At 44.0% G+C, this 24,535-nt stretch overlaps 2 protein-coding genes across 3 annotated transcripts in view; one reads left to right on the top strand and one right to left on the bottom strand.

The window, feature by feature from the left end:
• Positions 1 to 7,244, top strand: part of ssna1 (Sjogren syndrome nuclear autoantigen 1) — a 32,192-nt gene extending 24,948 nt beyond the window's left edge. The window contains exon 3 of the mRNA XM_078226702.1: positions 1,767 to 7,244. Within this exon, the coding sequence (XP_078082828.1) occupies positions 1,767 to 1,862 (96 nt within the window). The 3' untranslated portion in view covers positions 1,863 to 7,244. The remainder of the gene's footprint in view (positions 1 to 1,766) is intronic.
• The window catches only part of anapc2 (anaphase promoting complex subunit 2), a 105,897-nt gene extending 85,407 nt beyond the window's left edge, over positions 1 to 20,490 (bottom strand). For both annotated transcript variants that reach the window (XM_078226688.1, XM_078226686.1), the window contains exons 1-2: positions 20,220 to 20,490; positions 12,209 to 12,336 (exon numbers count right to left, since the gene is read on the bottom strand). In XM_078226688.1, coding sequence (XP_078082814.1) covers positions 12,209 to 12,336; positions 20,220 to 20,475 — 384 coding nt within the window. In that variant the 5' untranslated portion in view covers positions 20,476 to 20,490. The remainder of the gene's footprint in view (positions 1 to 12,208; positions 12,337 to 20,219) is intronic.
• Positions 20,491 to 24,535: the final 4,045 nt, after the last annotated feature.

The raw sequence follows: 24,535 nt of genomic DNA on the forward strand, positions 1-24,535 counted from the left end.
CAGTAAGGCCCTTGACAAGGTCCCGCATGGGAGGTTAGTCAAGAAGGTTCAGTCGCTAGGTATACATGGAGAGGTAGTAAATTGGATTAGACATTGGCTCAATGGAAGAAGCCAGAGAGTGGTAGTGGAGGATTGCTTCTCTGAGTGGAGGCCTGTGACTAGTGGTGTGCCACAGGGATCAGTGCTGGGTCCATTGTTGTTTGTCATCTATATCAATGATCTGGATGATAATGTGGTAAATTGGATTAGCAAGTTTGCTGATGACACAAAGATTGGAGGTGTAGTGGACAGTGAGGAAGGTTTTCAAAGCTTGCAGAGGGATTTGGACCAGCTAGAAAAATGGGCTGAAAAATGGCAGATGGAGTTTAATGCAGACAAGTGTGAGGTATTGCACTTTGGAAGGACAAACCAAGGTAGAACATACAAGGTAAATGGTAGGACACTGAAGAGTGCAGTAGAACAGAGGGATCTGGGAATACAGATACATAATTCCCTAAAAGTGGCGTCACGGGTAGATAGGGTCGTAAAGAGTGCTTTTGGTACATTGGCCTTTATAAATCAAAGTATTGAGTACAGGAGTTGGAATGTTATGGTGAGGTTGTATAAGACATTGGTGAGGCCGGATTTAGAGTATTGTGTGCAGTTTTGGTCACCTAATTACAGGAAGGATATTAATAAGGTTGAAAGAGTGCAGAGAAGCTTTACAAGGATGTTGCCGGGACTTGAGAAACTGAGTTACAGAGAAAGGTTGAATAGGTTAGGACTTTATTCCCTGGAGCGTAGAAGAATGAGGGGAGATTTGATAGAGGTGTATAAAATTATGATTGGTATAGATAGAGTGAATGCAAGCAGGCTTTTTCCACTGAGGCTAGGGGAGAAAATAACTAGAGGACATGGGTTAAGGGTGAGGGGGGGAAAAGTTTTTAAAGAGAATATTAGGGGAGGGCTTCTTCACACAGAGTGGTGGGAGTTTGGAATGAGCTGCCAGATGAGGTGGTGAATGCGGGCTCACTTTTGACATTTAAGAAAAACTTGGACAGGTACATGGATGAGAGGGGTGTGGAGGGATATGGTCCAGGTGCAGGTCAGTGGGACTAGGCACAAAAATGGTTCGGCACAGCCAAGAAGGGCCAAAAGGCCTGTTTTTGTGCTGTAATGTTCTATGGTCACTTTGCAAACTGGGCACAGTTCCAGAGAGATTTCAGTACAGCTTCTCCCTCTATCCTGCTTGACAGGGGTTCCCTTGAAATGCCTTGCTGGTTGCATATTCCAGAGGGGCTTGATTAGTTCATGTTTCTGCAGCTACTGTTTCAGAACAGGTTTGATGTCTGATCTCCAATACATTTGTCATGTCTCAGTGTAGTATGAACAGTCAGAAGATAGGGTCTTTCATGTTCTCCAGGGAGTTCATTGTCTGTCTTTATTCCAACTTTGTGGAATGTGAAATTGTTTTATCGCAGCTCAGCCTGTCTCACTTTCTGTTTCGGGTTCCAGTTTAACATCTAGCCAATGGAAAAGAATCAAAAATCATATCTTCTAAAAGCACGTCCTTGTGACAGTACATTCCAGATTACTGTGCAGCCGCCCACCTTAAACGGAACATTGCCTACAAGTCAAATACCCCTAACCAGTTTATCTAAGTTCAGATGAAGGTGGTTCAATGGTTATTTAACTCTTCCTTCCATAGAAATGTGCAATTTCCCCCTTCCCCTTCATTACAGCAGCTAAATGCACTAATAGTGTACTGTTTTCTTCTATCTGTGCAGATCCTCGAAAGCTCCCAGACACTGCTGACTGTCCTGAAGCGGGAAGCAGGGACCCTGAATCAAGTCACTGAAAATGGTGACAACAAGGACTCCTGATTTTTAGCAATCAGCTTCAGAGGAGCAGGAAGTGGAAGGAGAGGGAATCTGTGATTGTAACAGTGAGAAACATTGTCAATAAATTCCTAATACTGGATCACGGTTCAAACAATTTCAAATTCCATCAAGGGATTGGTAACCACAAGATTCTAATTTAATTTGTTTATAATAAAATTTATACATCTGGAAAACTTGGGTGTTTCTACATGAGGGTGGTTGATAAAGCTGTATTGAAATTTGCTTGTATTATGCTATGAAAAAGGACAATGGCCATACCTCCTCCTGAAACAGGCCTTTGAAGAGCTGTGTCAATCCAGCTCTACTGGATTTAAAAGCAAGAAACTTACATGGAAGAGTAAGAATGGATACCGTGGTGGAGCCAGTCTGTTCACTGTGCTGGGAAAGCCTGATGCAGTTGTTTTGTATTTGAACACAATATAACTTAGTGGAAGAATTTTGGGTCAGCAGCATAACAGGAATCTAGTCCAAACAGTTGTCTAACCCAATCCCACTTTGCAGTTCCTGCTCTGCAGGTTGTGGCACTTTGTGTAAATCAAAATATTTTTTAAATAATGAGGATTTCTTCTGCTTATCACCCTTTCAGCTAGTGAATTCTAGAACTCCTTTATCCTTGGTGAAAAATGTTCTCCTCAACTCTCCTTTGATTGCTTTAAATCTGTGCCCCTGATTACTGACCCCACTGCTAACGAAAATAGGTCATTTGTATCCACTTTGTCAATGCCCTCAATTTTATACATCTCAATCTGTACAATCTTTTTCTCCAGCCTTGGTCGTGCTGATCTTCAATTGGTATTTGTAAATGAGCCAATGTACAGCAAATGGAAGCTGCCACTCCTCTAGGAACTGTGCTACACAATAATTGTAAAGGGCTGTAGAGGGTCCAGTAGCCCAGTGGTTAAGTTACTATGGTTTGAGTTAAAAGGAGAGGCTGGATAGACTGGGACTTTTTTCTCTAGAGCATAGAAGGCTGAGGGGTGATCTTATAGAGGTCTACAAAATAATGAGGGGCACAGATCAGCTAGATAGTCAATATCTTTTCCCAAAGGTAGGGGAGTCTAAAACTGGAGGGCATAGGTTTAAGGTGAGGGGGCGAAATACAAAAGTATCCAAAGGGCCATTTTTTTCACAGAGGGTGGTGAGTGTGTGGAACAAGCTGCCAGAGGTGGTAGTAGAGGCGGGTACAATTTTGTCTTTTAAAAAGCATTTAGACAGGTACATGGGTATAGAGGGACATGGGTATAAAGGGATATGGGCCAAATGCGGGCAATTGGGATTAGCTTAGGGGTTTTTTAAAAAAACAGCATCGACAAGTTGAGCCGAAGGGCCTGTTTCCATGCTGTAAACCTCTGTGACTTATAATTTCAATGAAACAACAGCTTCAGCAAATTTATTCAGCCTTCAGTGAAGGTATATCTTCCCCAGCACCTTGACAAGCAATCTCTTCCTCCTGGCAGGTGCATGGGAACACCACCACGTGCAAGTTCCCCTCCCAAACACAACATCCTGACTATTCCTTCACTGTCATTGGGTCAAAAATCCAGAACTCCCTTCCAAACAACACTGTGGGTTTACCAACACAACATGAATTGCAGCAGCAGTTAAGAAGGCTCACCATCACTTTATACAAGGGCAAATAGAGAGGGACAACAATGCTGGCTGAATTATTTTTTGAAAGCTTTGGAAGTGGATAAATCCCATGGCCTGGTTGAAACATGTTACAATATGAAAGAGACTTGAACCATCATTTTCCACTTCTAGCAACAAGTGGTGTGCCAGAGGGCTGGAGGGCAGCTAACATTGCACCATAAGTCAGCCAGCCTAACCACAATGGTGAAAAAATTCTGAAGAACAGTATAAATCTTCATTCAGAAAGACATGGATTAATCAAAAACAGATTTGTCACGGGAAGCTGTGAAAAAACGTGATTGATTTTTTTTGAGGTTGTAGCAATAAAGGCCAATAAGGTTCAGGCTTTTGACAAAGCCCTCAGCAATGGTCACAAAAGTTCATGGGATCTAAGGCACAGGGGCAAGTTGGATCCAAAATTGATTCAAAGGGTAAAGGTCAGTGGGTGTGTGACAGGAAGACTGTTTCCTGAGGTTCCACAGGACTCAGTCCTTTGCTTTTTGTGGTCCATGTCATAAGAAATAGGAGCAGGAGTCGGCCATCTAGCCCCTCGAGCCTGCCCTGCCATTCAATAAGATCATGGCTGATCTGAAGTGAATCAGTTCCACTTACCCGCCTGCTCCCTTAATTCCCCTACCGATCAGAAATCCCATCTATCCGTGACTTAAACATATTCAACGAGGTAGCCTCCACCACTTCACTGGGCAGAGAATTCCAGAGATTAACCACCCTCTGAGAGAAGAAGTTCCTCCTCAACTCTGTCCTAAACTTGGGTGATAATGTAGAAGACTGCAGAAAGATATCAATGGAATAGTCAAGTGGATGGAACAGTAGCAAATGTAGGTCAATCCAAATTTGGGGGAAGCTGGCAAGGTAAGGGAATATACAGTAAATGGTACAATATTGAGAAGTCTAAAGGAGCAAAAAGATCTTTCTTGCATTTCACAAACCCCTGAAGGTGATTATGCATATGAAATATTTGCTTTCATTAGCCAAGACAAAGAATATAAGAGCAGGGAGGTTGTGCTAGAATTGTTATAAAATACTGATTAGGTCACAGCATGCAATTCTGGGAAAGATGAGATTACACAAAAGAAACAGAAGGAATTTACAAGGATGTTGCCTGAGCTGGAGAATTTAGTTATGAGGTTGGATAAGCTGGGGTTGTTTTCTTTGGAACAGAAGAACCTGAGGTGAGACCTAATTGAAAGCTGTGAGGAGTCCAGATGGAGGTGATCAGAAGGCCCTATTCTGGTTGGTTGACAGACCCATAGGGTTAGGGCAAGATCTAGGTGGTTTAGAGTCATAGAGGTTTACAGCATGGAAACAGGCCCTTCGGCCCAACCTGTCTATGCCACCCTTTTTTTTAAACCCCTAAGCTAATCCCAATTACCCACATTTGGCCCATATTCCTCTATACCCATCTTACCCATGATAGAGTAGAGGGGAGTAAGTTTAGAGGGGAAATATTTTCATCCCAAGGTTGTGGGAAATCGGAACTCTGCCTGAAAGGATGGTAGAAGCAGAAACAACTAGGTGGGAATGAGTTGTGAGGATACAAAAGAGGCTTCAAGGGGATTTGGTCAGGCTAACTGAATGGATAAGTGTGAGGTTATCCACTTTGGTCAAAAATACTAATTTCTTAAATAGAGAGGAATTGGGAAGTATTGATGTTCAAAGACTTTGTTTGAGAATTACTAAAAGCTAGCTTCAGGTGCAGCAAGCAATTAGGAAGGCAAATGGTGTGTTGGTCTTTATCGCAAGAACATTTGAGTACATAAGATGTCCTGCTGCAATTATATAGAGGCTTGATGAGACCAAATCTGGAGTATTAGGTACAGTTTTGGCCTCTTATCTAAGGAAAGATGTACTTGCCATTGAGGGAGTGTAATCAAGGTTCACCAGACTGATTCCTGGGATGACGGGATTGGGTTACGAGGAGAGATTGAGGAGACTGGCCCTGTATTCTAAGAGTTTATAAGAATGAGAGGTGAGCTCATTGAAACTTACAGAATTCTTGGAATTTGACAGGGTGGATGTGGATAGGATGTTTTCCCTGGCTGGTGAGTCTCAGACTGTTTAAAACTGAGACGAGGATGAATTTCTTCACTCAAGAGTGGTGAATTTCCCAGAGGGCTGTGGAAGTTCAATCTCAGAGTAGGTTCAAGAAAGAAATCAATAAGACTTCTGGATGCACGGCATCAAAGGATATGGGATAGCATAGGAAAATGTTGTTGAGGTATAACGTTTAAATAATACCTTGATTATACAGTTCAAGTGCCGTAACCTACATGACTATGGACAAGCAGCATGGTGATACAGGGTTAGACACAGTAAGAAGTCTCACAACACCAGGTTAAAGTCCAACAGGTTTATTTGGTAGCAAAAGCCACAATTCCAGCTTTGAATGACTGTGTGTGGGTTTCCTCCAAATGCTCCGGTTTCCCCCCACAGTCCAAAGATGTGCAGGTTAGGTGAATTGTCCACACTAAATTACCCCTTAATGTTTTAGGATGTGTAAATTAGAGGGATTAGCGGGGTAAATATGCGGAGTTACAGGAAAAGGGCCTGGGTAAGATGCTCTGTGGGCCAAATTGCCTCTTTCTGCATTGAAAGGATTCTATAAGACTGAGAACCAGAAAGTGGGATTAGAGATTGCTTTGTGTTAGCTGGCACTGACACAATGGGCCAGATGGCCTCCTCCCATTTATAATGGCAAATCCCCAGCTACCTCTTGTTAACAACACTGTTACAATTTCAGCCGCGATTCAACAAGGTGATGACAGTTGCTCTTCATTTTGGATTTCAGTATCATACCTTTCATTGAATCATAGAAACCCTAGTGCAGAAAGAGGCCATTTGGCCCATCGAGTCTGCACCGACCACAATCCCACCCAGGCCCTACCCCCATATCCCTACATATTTACCCACTAATCCCTCTAACCTACGCATCTCAGGACACTAAGGGGCAAATTTAGCATGGCCAATCAACCTAACCCGCACATCTTTGGACTGTGGGAGGAAATCGGAGCACCCGGAGGAAACCCACCCAGACACGAGGAGAATGTGCAAACTCCATACAGACAGTGACCCAAGCCGGGAATCGAACCCAGGTCCCTGGAGCTGTGAAGCAGCAGTGCTAACCACTGTGCTACCGTGCCGCCCTATCAATTTCCAACTCCTGCCACAGCTTCCCTTTGCAAAAAGTTTGGTGACTTCTCCATTTTTGGCATTATTTCTTGAACTTGTGTGATGAATTTTTTTAACGTGATTACTCTCGTTTCTTTTAAACATCCCTTCCTTTTTATTACAAATTTGCATTTCCAGAGATTTGCTAGCTTTAATATATTAGTAAATAAATACATGCATCCATTTAGTTAAGTATATCCAAATTGTTTGAGGTAATGATAGGAGAGATGGAGCAAAATGTGTTTTGTGCAGTGGGAAGTTCAGGCATAACCTTAGAATCCAAGCTCAATTGTGCAGAGTTGACAGTCAGTGAGGGCTTCTTCACAGAGTACCGGAAATCTGGAATCGTCACTTCCAAAAGACTTGAGGTCAGGGGTCAACTGAAAACATCCTATCCATCTCAGTTTTGAGATTAATAGGTAAAGGTGCAGGTAGCTGGAGTGAAGATACAAATCAGCCCTGATCTAGTTGAATGGTAGAATAGAATCAAAGGGCTAAATGGTCTCCGTTTCTAGCTATAATAATTAAAACGAAATTGTGATTTGATAGATGACTTTTCTCAATTCATTGCCAGTGTATTTTTTATTTTTTTATTAATCAACAAATGATCATGTCTGAAAATGTTAAACCATCATGAATTACAGTCATTACATCTCCACCAAAAGTAAGAAAATTATATCAAAATCTGTATTGGGTATCACTGTACAGAACAAGACTCTCAGCTGAAGCACTTCTGCATATCCATTGTTATCAGAAGTTGTGTTTTCTTTCAAAACAATAATGTGCATTTCTAGGATTTGCAAAGGTGAATGTTACAAAAAGAGCAATACATTTGGCCATGAGACTAAACGCTGGCAAGTTTCAGATTTTCCCATTCAGTTAAATCGCTTCTAAGTGCAAAATTCTATAGTGCATATGCAATTTTATTAAATATTTTCCTCGCCTGGAATCCACTCCAACTATAATGCAATGCCCTACACTGCCAGGAATTTTCAAAACAAGGCCAGTATGTACACACTCAAAATTCATCTCCCTCCCTTTACTATTAATATCTGATGTCACAGAGTGGTATGTGTCAACAGTCACGGAAGACTCAATTCACAAGTGTTTCAGTCATGAATCAAAGGTCTGCATCACAGCTAGGACTGCAAGATACTGAATGCAGATACTTGGAGTGTGCTACAAAGTGTTAAGTGCAAACGGTTAATTCTCTTCAGAGATTCTAAAGGTTGTTCAGATATTGCAGTGCTGCTGACATAAAGGGGACTCAGAGCCATCCATAAATAGCACATTTAACTGTGAACCCATTGCACGCGATCATTGATGTTCACTTCAGCCAGCAAGTTTCTACTGCTTCAGAGAGTGGTTTCAGAGACCGAGTTAGTTACCAACTCGGTGGATTGTGGGCGGGGTACTTTGTGAACAGAAATTTTAATCGACTAGTTGCTCCTGGAGTGACCATATATCCTGCAATTGGAGGCAAGTCTGAGGTTCAGGAATAATGCACAATTAACTAGAAAACTGAAATTATGGAAATACACAGCAGTCAGATCAGCATCTAAAACAAAGAAGAAACAACACCAACAATTTGGATGAACTAATTTCTGTCCAAGGCATTCCACCCAAAAGGTTAACCTGTTTTTCTTTTCTGGTGATGGCAGATCTGCTGCATGTTTTCAATTCATTCCTTGTTACCACTATCACACCATCACTAAACCTACTGGCAAACAGCAATACGGGGGCGGTGCGGCAGAGGATTATTCAGCTGCCTGAACAATGCATCTGGTTGGGATCACCCAAAGGGATCACCACAAACGCAGGCAGATAATATTCGGCAATAGCTCAGGAAGAAAAGTCATTATAACATATATATTGTAACCCCAACTTAAATGGGACTTTTGCTATTAACAAGTGTAGCCCTTATGTGGGTCAGTGGGATAAAATAATTTTAAGCACATCTTGATGGCTTACGTGCAATTAGTACACTAGCTTGACTGTAATCTCAATAGTGTATTTCCCCCATCCTCCCCACAGAAATTGGATAATTCCATTACTCTCATCCTCTACTTTTATCCATATCTTGGGAAATGCATCTCACCCATAGTTAGAGAATCAAGTGTTTTTGTTATAAACCTTTGTTCACAGGAAAGCAAACTCAGGCCTCTTGAAAATCATTTCAATTTACAACCAACAAACAGGAGTGTTTAATCACCTCAGGCTGGTCAGAACTCAGACCCAAAAGTGAAAGAGTTGTGTGTGAATCTGCTGTACCTGGTCTGCAGGGCTATATTCCAATCTGAATAAAGGGATAAAGGAAGACATTCCTGAGGTAATGAACCCATCAAACTGCAGCCAGACACAATCAACGCAAATTGTGTTCATGATTATATTTTACTGGAGTGTATATGGAATTAATTTAGTGATCGAGACATTTCTCCTGACACATTCAATGCTCTATTTCCCTCTCCTAACACAACTTTCTGATTTGAACTTGGTCTATTCTAACGACAGTCTCTCAATGCCTACAGAATTTTACCTCCTTTCAGAACAGAAAACACATTGTCCAAGGAATGAGAGTGTTCTGCCGCTCTCAGTTTCTGGTGGATCAGCCAGTCACAGTTATGTGAGAGATTCAATCACCACCATAGGTTAAAGATCATTTCCACCTATAAACAATCTGGAAATGGGGACAGGGTGATCAATGCATGCCTGCAAACCCAATTCTATAACATCCTCTCTCTCCCCCTGCCATTCCCAATCAGAGCTCATATAAAAATCCAAACATAAATTGCCAATCTCTACATAATTCAGCCAACACGTGTGGTGCTTTGGGATGATATTTGAGTGAATAATTAATCATTCTTTCTTGTTTTCTCCAGTAAATCTCACCTCTGCTGCACTGAAGCTCAAACCCTGAGGAGCAGCCTCCAAGACAATGCTTGGATTGCTAAACTCTACTCTGGAGACTAAAGTGAAATATTCTGTGGGTACAGTTTATAATACTGTTCGAATACACAAGGGTTGCAGCAGAGCTTCGAGGCCCCAGTCATTCCAATTAACTAGGGACCTTTTGATAGGATCTGGGAATAAAATTTAGCCCCTAGATTAATAAAAGTACAGATTAGGGTTAGGGTTAGGAATAATGTCTAGATTCTAATGTGGTGGTGAATGTGCATGGCTGTTAACACTCTAGAAATTGTTTTTGCTTCAATTCCAAGACTCCCTATGTTACTAACATCCATCTCTCTGTGAGAGTTTACATCAATGTTGCATACGAATTTAACAATACAAGCTCATGACAATTTAAAACAGGTGAAAGTTTAATATCTGATAGGCTCAGCCTAAGTCACCATCAAGCTTTCACTCCAGTGCATGCACAAAAACTCAACTCCCTCACTCTTGCCCTTCCTAATTTAGGAATTCCCTCCCTCAGTCCTAGCTGCCCAGTGAATACATGGCACAAAATACATTTCACAAAGAAGCTCTGACAAACTCCTGTCTTTGAGCTCTGGAATGGGTTTAGCATTCTCACAGCTCATTTGAACTGCCCTACACCCTGCTAAACCTCACCAGGAGGCCCTCAAGTCAGAGTGCCAGGACAAATTACAATATTAAAGAAATGGAAAATTAAGGAAATGAAAATGGTTATAGTCCTGGGACACCCTGTGACCAGGACCACCACCAGTAAAAACTGTGGCACAGTGGGAATGACGCACAATCACAGTACAGTACATATACATCCAGGACCCAGTGTACAACATTGTAAATGGGAATGCAACTCGAACACAGTCAATCCTGAAATCCATGGCCCAGGGTCTGGCCCTCATACAGGCCCAATACTCTTAAGGACAAAGGTGGCCAAGGCCAAAGCACAGAATAAGTCAGGTCTTCTGTAAGGAATTGAATGGTCATTGGTGAACAGACTTCAGCGTCCATGGCAGTGTTCAGGAATGATTTCGGAATATAGGTCACAGCCCTTTGAGAGCAAGTGCAAACGTAGCAAACTCAGTGTGCAGACAACTGGTCTCAGAATCTCAAAGCTGCCTTATAAATGTTGCGTGGGCCCCACATTAGTCTGGAGACTGGTCTCTGACGCAAGGGAGAAATCCAACAGGACGTGGAGGAATGAAAGTCCAAGTTGCCCTCAGGAGAAACTGCCCAAACTGCTGCAGCGAGGAGCGTGGGCTTTTCAAAGGACGGCTAGCCACATTTCTGATGGCACGCAGCTGGCTTTTGCCATTCCAGGATTCAGATAAGCCAATCCCAAACTCAGTTACCATTCCCAAATCCCATCTCCTTTAGGTCAGAAGTATAGTGCTGGCTCGCTGCTGTAATCAGAGTGCGCGCTGCTATCCACTGGCGTCAGCTGAGGGAACAATTGAACAGAAGTGAGTGCTGGGCATCATTAAATACACAACAGTACAATATAGGATTCAGGAGGGGGCTTGGTATGGGTTTTTTCTGGGATCCAGTCTCTTATACTTTGTACTCATCTACTACCTTTATGATCAACTACCCAAATCCCCCTCCTCCCCCACAGTACCTAGTTTTTAGAAAATACCAATTTGGCTTTCTTGGATGACCTCATGTTGCCCACATTAAACTTCACGGTGACGGTTTAGCCTGTATATTTAATCTATCAATATCCCTCAGTAAGGTCCTGCTCCCTTCTACACAACTTAACTCAGCCTCCTAACAACGTCGTCTCTCCTAACGTTCTATTCCTTCATCCAAATCACGGACCTGTATGGTGAAAATCTGAGACCTCAGTACAGATCCCAGAAGAACACCACTTGTCACATTCTGACAATCAGAGACTATTTCCTTTATCCTTACTCAGTATCTCATACGTCCCAACCAATTTTCAAATAATTCACAAGCGCTTCAGTTGTGAATTACCGAACATCTTTTCCTGAGAGGCTGCTTCCCCTCGCTACAGAATCTAGTACTCAGGGTCATGGTTCAGGATGAGAGTTTGGCCATTTCAGACTGGTATGAGAAATTCTCTCACTCAGAGTTGGGGAAACTTTAGAATTCTCTATCCCAGGGAGCTATCGATGTCCAGGAACTGATCACTTTTGTGGTGTCAGTGTCCCATGAAACAGATCTCCAATTCCTATGCCAGTCTTTCAGCCACATATCCTGATCTGTTTTGCCATGTGTCAATTAACATGTGGCTCAGCAAGCAAACCTGAGATTACCATTGCCAGGGTACTGCTATTTAATTTAGCTCCTAACATTGCCCCAGAAAGAAACAGAAACAAAGTCACTATGTTACTTGGCTTATTGCAGACCAGAACACAGCTTTGTGTTCAGGCCTTTCTGCGTTCAACAGCCCAGTAGCATACCAGAGTGGTGCACTACAGAATACCCATACACGTTGTACTGTCACCAGGTTTCAGATCTCTGGTGGATCACTCGCATGATGAACCCGTTATTAAGCACATCCTGATAACCCAGTGTGTACACACAGCCCATCTGTCCCAAATTCAATTACTGCACAAACTCACCATGTCATCTTCAGTTGTGGATTCAGTATCCTGCTGAGAACTGTCCTTCCCAGAAACGGATTCATCAAGCTTCTGTTCCTGCCATGTGTTGAATGACACTGTATGCTTAGGAGTGTAGTTTGTAAAGGCTGTATGAAAAGGTGGGTGAAGAATGAGGGGAGGACAAAAATCATTAGCTTTGGGAGAAATCTGGAATCAGATCAGATCCTGAATGGATCACCTGGAAACATGACAAATCACAAAGACTCACCTGGGTACCATAATATGAGGTGGCGATGCCGGCGTTGGACTGCCATTAGCTCCGAAAGCTTGTGTGGCTTTTGCTACCAAACAAACCTGTTGGACTTTAACCTGGTGTTGTTAAAACTCTTACTGTATTTACCATAATATGAGCACAGCTATCGTCTGAAGTCAACCCACACCATACATCTGCTATGTGCTTACTGCTGTGTCTTATGAAATGTTGCACCAAAGCAGCTCAAAACCTTGGAATATCACAGGACTGAAATCACATTGAAGTTGGGAAATGGATGTGGTCTGCTCATCAGTGCCAAGCTCGGATCTGTCTGACACTCCATGCACATCAAAAGCATCTCAAGATTTGCTCAACTATCCTGTCTTTCTATAACCCATACCTCCCTTTGTCATCACATCCAAGACTGCTTGCAGGCCAGGATGAAAATCACACTAACGGAAAGTTAATGGCAACTGTTTTTCCTCCTGATTTTTTAGGATTGTCAAACAATATTGATCGAGGAGAAGAACTGCCTGAAGTTCCAAAATACCCGATGTATTTGTATCTCAACAACAACAATATCTAAAAATCAAACAATGCATTCGTCTGGAGGATGTGAAAGGATCGGAGGATTGGACGATTGCGGTTGTGGTTCCTATTTTCAAGAAGGGGAATAGGGATAGCCCAGGAAATTACCGACCGGTGAGTCTAACCTCAGTGGTTGGTAAGCTGATGGAGAAGATCCTGAGGGACAAGATTTATGAGCATTTAGAGAGGTTTAGTATGCTCAAGAATACTCAGCATGCCTTTGTCAAAGGCAGATCGTGCCTTACGAGCCTGGTGGAGTTCTTCGAAAATGTGACTAAACACATTGACGAAGGGAAAGCAGTAGATGTGGTTTATATGGATTTTAGCAAGGCGTTCGATAAGGTCCCCCATGCAAGGCTTCTCGAAAAAGTGAGAGGGCATGGGATCCAAGGGGCTGCTGCCCTGTGGATCCAGAACTGGCTTGCCCAAAGGAGGCAGAGAGTGTGTATAGATGGGTCTTTTTCTAAATGGAGGTCGGTCACCAGTGGTGTGCCCCAGGGATCTGTTCTGGGACCCTTGCTGTTTGTCATTTTCATAAATGACCTGGATGAGGAAGTGGAGGGATGGGTTGGTAAGTTTGCCGACGACACAAAGGTTGGTGGGGTTGTGGATAGTCTGGACGGATGTCAGAAGTTACAGAGGGACATAGATAGGATGCAAGACTGGACGGAGAAGTGGCAGATGGACTTCAACCCAGATAAATGCGTAGTGGTCCATTTTGGCAGGTCGAATGGGATGAAGGAGTACAATATAAAGGGAAAGACTCTTAGTACTGTAGAGAATCAGAAGGACCTTGGGGTCCGGGTCCATAGGACTCTAAAATTGGCCCCGCAGGTGGAGGAGGTGGTTAAGGAGGCGTATGGTGTGCTGGCCTTTATCAATCGAAGGATTGAGTTTAGGAGTCCGGGGATAATGATGCAGCTTTATAAGACCCTCGTCAGACCCCACTTGGAGTACTGTGCTCAGTTCTGGTCGCCTCATTACAGGAAGGATGTGGAAAAGATTGAAAGGGTGCAGAGGAGATTTACAAGGATGTTGCCTGGATTGAGTGGCATGCCTTATGAGGATAGGCTGAGGGAGCTCGGTCTTTTCTCCTTGGAGAGACGTAGGATGAGGGGAGACCTAATCGAGGTATATAAGATGTTGAGAGGCATAGATCGGGTGGACTCTGAGGCTTTTTCCCCAGGGTGGAAATGTCTGCTATGAGAGGACACAGGTTTAAGGTACTGGGGGGTAGGGTACAGGGGAAATGTTAGGGGGAAGTTTTTCCACACAGAGGGTGGTGGGCGAGTGGAATCGGCTGCCGTCAGTGGTGGTGGAGGCAAACTCAATAGGTTCTTTTAAGAGACTCCTGGATGAGTACATGGGACTTAATAGGATGGAGGGTTATAGGTAGGCCTAAAAGGTAGGGATATGTTCGGCACAACTTGTGGGGCCAAAGGGCCTGTTTTGTGCTGTAGTTTTCTATGTTTCTATGATCGGAACTACGACACACAATCTATTCCCCACTACGTCCATCAACCAACAGTTGACTAAACAACAGCCTGACTTTATTTAGCGTCTTTAACAAGGCATCAATAAAAACACTTTGATACCAGGCCAGAAAATAAGATATGAGGATGGATGATCAAAAGCTTGGCCAAGAAGTTTTAAGGAGCATCTTGAAAGAAATTTGAAAGAGGGCTGGAGAGATTTAGAGTGAGAGAATTCCAGAGCCTAGCTCCAGGACAGCTGAACACACAGCCACAAATGGTGCAGCCATTTAAATCAGGGCTGCCCAAGAGGTCAGAACCAGAGGAGCAGAGAGATTTTGAAGGTTTGTCAGACTGGAGGAGGCCACATGGCTACGATGGGGTGAAGGATTTGAAAACGAGGATGCGGGTTTTAAAATTGAAGCAGTGTCAGACCGGCAGCCAGCACAGGTCATCATCCACCAGTAATGAGGGAATGAGACTTGGGGAGAGTTGAGAGATGAGAAACAGCATTTTGGAGGAGTACAAGTTTATGTAGGGTGGAAGGCGGGAGGTTGGCAACGAGAGCACTGGAATGGTCAGGTCTAGACGTAGCAAAGGCTTTCAGCAGCACGAGCCAGGGGCAGAGTCAAGTGAAGTTACCAAGATGGAAGTATGCAGTCTTGTTGATGGAGACAGAACACTGACCAATACCCATAATAACACCACCTGTCCCAATCACTAACTTACACCCAGTTTAATACAACCAGCCCCAATCAACGCACTCATGATTAATTCCTAGCTAAACATTCTTATGTACACATCAGCTGTTTGCCCTGTGCTAACCACTGTACCTGAACTCCACAGCGAAACTCTCTGCTAGTCTCGACCACTCTCCATTCTTAAAGCACCTCACTGACTCTCCTTCCGTTTCAATCAATGATCGTGATTTATTTTTGCAAGACCTGGCTCTCAAACTCTACAGCAATAGTTGCCTGGTTTGGTTTTATGTTGTGATCCAGGTAAAGAATAGAATAACAATAAATAAACCACTGGAGATCAGAACAGCTCACTTGCTACTCCTACTTTGAGGTTTTCTGTTTTGTGCCTCGTTTTACTCACAGCCGCCACTAGGTAGTGCTGCTGTTCCAGTTCAGCTTGGAACGCAAAGATGGAGCTCAATTGAAACTTCATCAGGCTGCTCGAGGGAACAGGTCTCATGACATGAAATGTTTACAGCAAGTCATAATTGAAAATTCAATACAATTTGTACTTTTACCCCAGTTTTTAATCATGCAAATTAACAGTTCTTTAAGTTCTAAACAACACAAACAGTAAGACTGACTATGGTAACTGAAACTGAACAGAGTCACACTGTGGCTTCAATACCAAACACAGCAGTGACTTCTCCCCACTTGTGAAGTTTTACCCATCACTGTGTGCTCTACAAATCAATTCAGTGGTGCAGCCTATTAATGAGAGCCTCTCTTTATACCATCACCATGGAATGCTCCAGCCTGTATAGAATTCATACACAGTAAGAGTTTTAACAACACCAGGTTAAAGTCCAACAGGTTTATTTGGTAGCAAATACCATTAGCTTTCGGAGCGCTGCTCCTTCGTCAGATGGAGTGGAAATCTGCTCTCAAACAGGGCACAGAGACACAAAATCAAGTTACAGAATACTGATTAGAATGCAAATCTCTACAGCCAATCAGGTCTTAAAGGTACAGACAATGTGAGTGGAGGGAGCATTAAACACAGGTTAAAGAGATGTGTATTGTCTCCAGACAGGACAGCCAGTGAGATTCTGCAAGTCCAGGAGGCAAGCTGTGGGGGTTACTGATAGTGTAACATAAACCCAACATCCCGGTTTAGGCTGTCCTCATGTGTGCGGAACTTGGCTATCAGTCTCTGCTCAGCGACTCTGCGCTGTCGTGTGTCATGAAGGCCGCCTTGGAGAACGCTTACCCGAAGATCAGAGGCTGAATGCACAGGTTCGAACAAGACTTCTTCACCGCACAGGACCTTCAACCGATGCTATACACTAGATACATCGATGACATTTTCTTCCTTTGGACTCATGGTGAACAATCAATCACTGAAACAACTATATGATGACATCAACAAGTTCCATCCCACCATCAGACTCACCATGGACTACTCTCCGGAATCAGTTGCATTCTTGGACACACGCATCTCCATTAAGGACGGTCACCTCAGCACCTCACTGTATCGCAAGCCCACGGATAACCTCACGATGCTCCACTTCTCCAGCTTCCACCCTAAACACGTTAAAGAAGCCATCCCCTACGGACAAGCCCATCGAATACGTAGGATCTGCTCGGATGAGGAGGATCACAACAGACACCTCCAGACGCTGAAAGATGCCCTCATAAGAACAGGATATGGCACTCGACTCATTAACAGTTCCGAAGCGCCACAGCGAAAAACCGCACCGACCTCCTCAGAAGACAAACACGGGACACAGTGGACAGAGTACCCTTCGTCGTCCAGTACTTCCCCGGAGCGGAGAAGCTACGGCGTCTCCTCCAGAGCCTTCAACATGTCATTGATGAAGACGAACATCTCGCCAAGGCCATCCCCACACCCCCACTTCTTGCCTTCAAACAACCGCACAACCTCAAACAGACCATTGTCCACAGCAAACTACCCAGCCTTCAGGAGAACAGTGACCACGACACCACACAACCCTGCCACAGCAACCTCTGCAAGACGTGCCGGATCATCGACACAGATGCCATCATCACACGTGAGAACACCATCTACCAGGTACACGGTACCTACTCTTGCAACTCGGCCAACGTTGTCTACCTGATAGGCTGCAGGAAAGGATGTTCCGAGGCATGGGACATTGGGGAAACCATGCAGACGCTACGACAACGAATGAGTGAACACCGCTCGACAATCACCAGGCAAGACTGTTCTCTTCCTGTGGGGGAGCACTTCAGCAGTCACGGGCATTCAGCCTCTGATCTTCGGGTAAGCGTTCTCCAAGGCGGCCTTCATGACACACGACAGCGCAGAGTCGCTGAGCAGAAACTGATAGCCAAGTTCCACACACATGAGGACGGCCTAAACCGGGATGTTGGATTTATGTCACACTATCAGTAACCTCCACAGCTTGCCTCCTGGACTTGCAGAATCTCACTGGCTGTCCTGTCTGGAGACAATACACATCTCTTTAACCTGTGCTTAATGCTCCCTCCACTCACATTGTCTGTATCTTTAAGACCTGGTTGGCTGTAGAGATTCACATTCTAATCAGTATTCTGTAACTTGATTTTGTCTCTGTGCCCTGTTTGAGAGCAGATTTCCACTCCATCTGACGAAGGAGCAGCGCTCCGAAAGCTAATGGTATTTGCTACCAAATAAACCTGTTGGACTTTAACCTGGTGTTGTTAAAACTCTTACTGTGTTTACCCCAGTCCAACGCCGGCATCTCCACATCTAATTCATACAACCCATCTCTATACTCTCACATGGCATGTTTGAATTTATTTCCTCAGTTCTAGGCTCCTCTACTCTGTCTCACTGTGGATGTGTTGGTAACATTAGCTGGAAACTATTCTTAACCCAATAGATCATCCGAGTCAGGGTGTGCTGGTTTTGAGAAGATGGATTCTAGCCACGTTTTATCTTTCTTGCAGCCCGCCAGCATTCAAGTAACTGCTCTACGCTGTAGGGCTCCATCGGAAACAGAATGGGATTAAGGTGAGGAGGTGATAGCCACAGATGAGGTGCCTGAAGATTGGGTGGCAAATGTTGTGCCTTTGTTTAAAAAGGACTGCAAGGAAAAGCCTTGGAACTACAGGCCAGTGAGCCTCATCTGTAGTGGGCAAGTTGTTGGAAGGTATTTTGAGACACAGGATCTACAGGCATTTAGAGAGGCAAGGACTGATTAGGGACTGTCAGTATGGCTTTGTGAGTGGAAAATCATGTCTCCCAAATTTGATTGAGTTTTTTGAAGGGGTAACCAAGAAGGTAGATAAGGGCATGGCAGTTGATATTGTCTACATGGACTTTAGCAAGGCCTTTGACAAGATACCACATGGTAGGTTGTTGCATAAGGTTAAATCTCACGGGATCCAGGGTGAAGTAGCTAAATGGATACAAAATTGGCTTAACAGAAGCCAGAAGATGGTTGTAGAGGGCTGTTTTCAAACTGGAGGCCTGTGACCAGCGGTGTGCCTCAGGGATTGGTGCTGGGTCCACTGTTATTTGTCATTTACATGAATGATTTGGATGAGAATATAGGGGGCATGGTTAGTAAGTTTGCAGATGACACCAAGATTGGTGGCATAGTGGACATTGAAGAAGGTTACCTAGGATTGCAATGGGATCTGGATCAATTGAGCCAATGGGCTGATGAATGGCAGATGGGAGTTTAATTTAGACAAATGCAAGGTGATGCATTTTGGTGGATCGAACCAGGGCAGGACTTAGTTAATGGTAGGGCGGTGGGGAGAGTTACAGAACAAAGAGATCTAGGGGTACATGTTCATAGCTCCTTGAAAGTGGAGTCACAGGTGGACAGAGTGGTGAAGGCGGCATTCAGCATGCTTGGTTTCATTGGTAAGAACATTGAAAACAGGAGTTGGGACGTCTTGTTGAAGTTGTACAAGACATTGGTAAGGCCACACTTGGAATACAGTACAGTTCTGGTCACCCCATTACAGAAGGAATATTAAGCTAGAAAGAGTGCAGAAAAGATTTACTAGGATGCTACTGGGACTTGGTTTGAGTTATAAGGAGAGGTTGGATAGACTGGGACGTTTTTCCTCTGGAGCGTAGGAGGCTGAGGGGCATAGGTAAAGGTAGATAGTCAATATCTTTTCCCTAAGGTAGGGGAGTCTAAAACTAGAGGGCATAGGTTTAAGGTGAGAGGGGAGAGATACAAATGGGACCAGAGGGGCACTTTTTTCCACACAGAGGTGGTGAGTGTCTGGAACAAGCTGCCAGGGGTAGCAGTAGAGGGAGGTACAATTTTGTCTTTTAGCAAGCGTTTAGATAGTTACATGGGTAGGAGTATAGAGGGATAGAGGGATATGGGCCAAATGTGGACAATTGGGGCTAGCTTAGTGGTTGACAAAAGGGGCGGCATGGACAAGTTGGGCCAAAGGGCCTGTTTCTATGCTGTAAACCTTATGCAACAGCAAAGTCACAAAGACAAAAGGCTGTAGCTACTATGGTCAGTAGAGAGGAGTGTGCTGTCTTTCTGTGGACTATCAGGCTGAATGCAGGTGGAAACACGGTCTCTGGTCAAAGAGAAGCATCCTGTAGTAATCTAGAAATTCAAGAGGTTTGTCCTTGCATGGCTGGGTGAAGGACTAGCCACGAGTAGCCTTACTGCTGGTCATTGGTTTGAGAAAGAAGCAACTTATGATGGTCACTCAATACTACAGCTTCAGTGAAACATGGAGAAGTGAACCCCACTGAAAGCTGGAGGGGTTCCTGAAAACACTGCAGCTCTGTGCAGAACATACAGTTAAGAATAACTTTGTCTTGGGGTTTTCAGTCAAAGTTAAAAGAGGCATCTCTTGTCTGTAGTTTAGTGTCAGCTGCCGAAGCAATGTTTAGTCAGTGTTGCTCTTAATTTGTCTGTTGCAGTATGTCCTAAAATCCATAATCTTGTTATGCAATTCCTTTAAATCAAGGACTGCAAATTCAACTATCCTTCTAAAATTTATTTGTCTCTACCAGTATCACAACATACCTGAGGCTTGGGTATTAGTCCGTAAGGGGCTGCTTGGTGTTGTGGGAGAGCTGGTGTAACTGGGACGTGGAAAGAAGAATGTTGAGGGCTGCTCTTCCTCATCGTTGTCACTCTCCTCAGACTCCCCCTCTTGAATGAGCGAGTTCTCAGACGGATACTCGAATGTCGTGTGCAGACTGGAATCATTGAAAGAAATCTTCATCTGACAATAGAAAAGAGATGGATCAGCAAACCAGGTGTGGACTTCGCACATCATCTTCCCAAAAACCCCCGAAACTCAGTCAGGTGTCATGTAACCTCCCCCACACAAAGAAATCACCATACCCCATACTACAGCTCCAGCTCAGAACGCACATCTCCCACTTTCAAATTCCTCCCCATCCATCGACACAAAGCGGAACGGCAGCGGACATATCAGACTGATTGTCTATTTCACACTTAGCCAAAACAGTGAACAGTTTTTTAAAAAAGATGTACAAAATAATCATCATGTAACATTAAAGTTACATCCACACATTAGAGAAGATAACTTTGGGGTTACAGTGTGGGACTAGAAACTAGAGGTTGTAAATTCAAAGCTAGAAATTTGGATTAATGAATTTGGTAACGTGCGAGCCGGCACCAAGATTTGAAAACCCAACTGGTTCAACTGAAACAAACTCCCAATCCCATCCAGTCTGGCTAATTTGAGACACAGTAAGAGTTTTAACAACACCAGGTTAAAGTCCAACAGGTTTATTTGGTAGCAAATAAACCTGTTGGACTTTAACCGGTTGTTAAAATTCTTACTGTGTTTACCCCAGTCCAACGCCAGCATCTCCACTTCATAATTTGAGACACTCATCCCACACTATGGGACTGACACTTTACAGTCTAAAACTTACAATGACCTTGCAAGGCAATCAATTATCAGTTCAACAAGGGATGGGCACGAGAACAAAGAAACACTTACACACTGGAATAGACTGTACTTCAGCGTCGATTTGCAATAAATCACACAGTTGGGTTTCCACACAGAGTGACCTGTGTAATAGTCCTGCCCCAAGCTGTGCACAATAATCATTTGTCATTTATTCTTTGATCAAGATTCCGACACACAATATTGCCGTCTATTGCAACAAATGATGTTTGCTGAGAAATTATCCCAGCAAAGATCAACAGTCAAGTGTGGCTGAGAAACAACGATTTGTTTAGTTCTAGACTGCAAGATGAGAAGGTTCAAATGAGAAGGATCAGATACCATGAATAATATGGAGAATCGGGGGAGGAAGTGTCCATCAGTGAAAAGTTTGCATGACTGTGCAGCATCACAGCGAGGGGTCAGGAGTAGCTCAAAAGGTGTTACACTTTCAGCACAGAGCTCCATCCATGGCACTGAACACACACCAGATCATCACACGCACTCCAGGAAGCTCACTTGAAATTTACATCTTAATATTTTTCTTATGGGAATTAAGGGATGGGAGATAGTAATGAAAGGTGGAGTTGAAGAAGAAAATCAGCCAAGATCTCCTTTAAACTGGCTCTGCCAAAGACTTTATGGCCAAACTCCTGCTTCTATTTTTTATGTTATTCATTACAAAGGAAAATCAAAAACAGGAATAAATGCTAATGGAGGCCAGAATTGTTGGCTTTTTAAAATAGGCAGATCTTGCTCAAATGAGATTCTTCACACATTCCATTACAAATAAAACATTTTCTTTAACAGAAAAGCACACATTTGTACAATATACATTTATATAATCCCCTGAATATAGAAAAATATCCCAAAATGCTTCATAGAGACATAAAGAATAAAGCAGATTCCAAACCAACTATCTATACAAGGCACAAGTCAGGAGAATGATGGAAAAAACTCCACTTGCCTGGATGGGTGCAGCTCCAACAACACTCAAGAAGCTTGACACCATCCAGGATAAAGCAAGCCACTTGAGTGACACCTCATCCACAAACATTCACTCCCTCCACCACCGACGCACAGTGGCAGCAGTTTGCACCAGCTATAAGATGCACTGCAGCAACTCAGCAAGGCTCCTTAGACAGCACCTTCCCACAACCAGTATCATCCAGGACAAGGGCAGCAGGTACATAACATCACCACCTGGAAGTTCCCTCCAAGCCACACACCATCCTGACTTCCTTCATGGTCATTGGGTCGAAATCTTGGAGCTCCTGTCCTAACACTGTGGGTGCATACCTCAGACTGCATCAGTTCAAAAAGGCACTTCATCAACTTTTCAAGGGCAATTAGGGATGGGCAATAAATGGTGTCCTAGCCAGCGACACCCACATCCAATGAAAGGAAATAAATAGGCAACAGGAGGTTAACCAAAAACCTGGTTAAATCAGTGGGTTTCAATGAGGGAATTGCAGAGCATGAACCCAGACGCTAAAGGTATGGCTGCCAATAGCAGTACTAAACTCAGCAGGTGCGCAAAAGGAGAGGTGGTTTGTGGTGAGGGGATGGTATTGAAACACAAGAGGAGATTACAGAGACCGTCTGGGTCAGGGTTAGTGTTTCAAATTTGGGACATTACCTCCCAGTTCCTCAACGATGATAGGAAATTTGGGCAGATGAGACTGGCTATTTAGAGGAGTTGGAGTTTGAGGGAGGAAGGGAAGGGAAGCGAATGTTTGAGTAATTCCTGACACGATTTCTCACTCCAGTCGGTACAGCAGCACTCATATCAAGAACACAGGAGTAAATTAGCACAAACTATAAACAAAGTCATTAATCCAACATGTTAAAACAGCAGCCTGTTCAAATCTGAGATTTGCATGACAGGAGGGAGCATTTAAAATATTTTACATTTTAAGCACTTCATGTTCAGTTACAAGGAAAACCAGAGGGTGGTGAGCACATTCATTGCTTCCACATAATTGGTGGATGGCAGGAGTGAATGCACCCCACATTTGGCTCAATATTATTAATAACTTGCATGTTCAAACTCATGTCAAGCCTGAACTTTGCCAGCTCATCCACTCCTTCCCCGGGATCTCTCCCGCACCAGTCAACGTGTACCACACCTTGCAGGAGTCTCCAATTTAGTGCACCAGACATCTTTCTGCAGGGACATTGCAATCAAAAGTTCCTCAATAATCAGACATCTCAAATGCTACAATCGGCAACACTGAACACAACATGTGGAGCCAGCTCGGAAACGGAAAATATTAACTGCCTCAGAAAACGGTGACAGAGGCAGCCTGATGGTTATTAAAAACCCAATAGTTCACTAATGTCCGTCAGGGATGGGAGATCTCCCCACTCTGCCCCACACCGAGTTCCGGTCCCACAGGGAAACCTCCCCACTGTGCCTCACACCGAGCTCTGGTCCCACAGGGAAATCTCCCCACTCTGCCCCACACCGAGCTCCGGTCCCACAGGGAAACCTCCCCACTCTGCCCCTCACTGAGCTCCGGTCCCACAGGGAAACCTCCCCACTCTGCCCCTCACTGAGCTCCGGTCCCACAGGGAAACCTCCCCACTCTGCCCCACACCGAGCTCCGGTCCCACAGGGAAATCTCCCCACTCTGCCCCTCACCGAGCTCCGGTCCCACAGGGAAATCTCCCCACTCTGCCCCACACCAAGCTCCAGTTCCAGAGGGAAATCTCCCCACTTTGCCCCACACCGAGCTCCAGTCCCACAGGGAAACCTCCCCACTCCGAGCTCTGGTCCCACAGGGAAATCTCCCCGCTCTGCCCCTCACCGAGCTCTGGTCCCACACTTCAGTTTACTTTCAATGTCTTCTGAAAGGAGCCATAAAACACTAAGTTGTGGAAAAAAATCATTTTGAGACATCTTTCTCACAACGAGGGATGGACAATAAAATGCATGAGAATTTATACTGAACAAAATCTGAGTGTCAAAATCCTAACCAAGCTTCATTGATACAGGCCTAGAGAAAAGGAAGCAGCTGATGAATTATCTGTCATACCAGTCCATTTAGCTGTTCATTCGGCAAATCAATTGAAACAAACACAGCTTTTAATCACTCACTCTTCTAAACAGTGCTTCTGTGTCTCAATGTTTGGAAGCATACAGACTCCATTCAATGCGCTGAACATCAAGACCTGCTCACTGGGCACACTCAACACAACTGGACAATGGCTTGGCATTCTGCGTTCAGGTCCGGCCTAATTTTAAGTGGAATCAAAACAACATTGATAGACAAAATGTTTAATTTAGTGGCCAAGTGTTTATGTTTCTAAAGAAAGATCCAAGTAATGATCACAGCACAAGGGTGGTTAACAGAAAATTAGATTGCTAGCTGTACAAACACAATTCATTCAGTACAAGTACAAGTCTGCCAACGAT

Source organism: Mustelus asterias, chromosome 13 (assembly GCF_964213995.1).
Source record: "Mustelus asterias chromosome 13, sMusAst1.hap1.1, whole genome shotgun sequence".
Taxonomy (NCBI): Eukaryota; Metazoa; Chordata; class Chondrichthyes; order Carcharhiniformes; family Triakidae; genus Mustelus; species Mustelus asterias.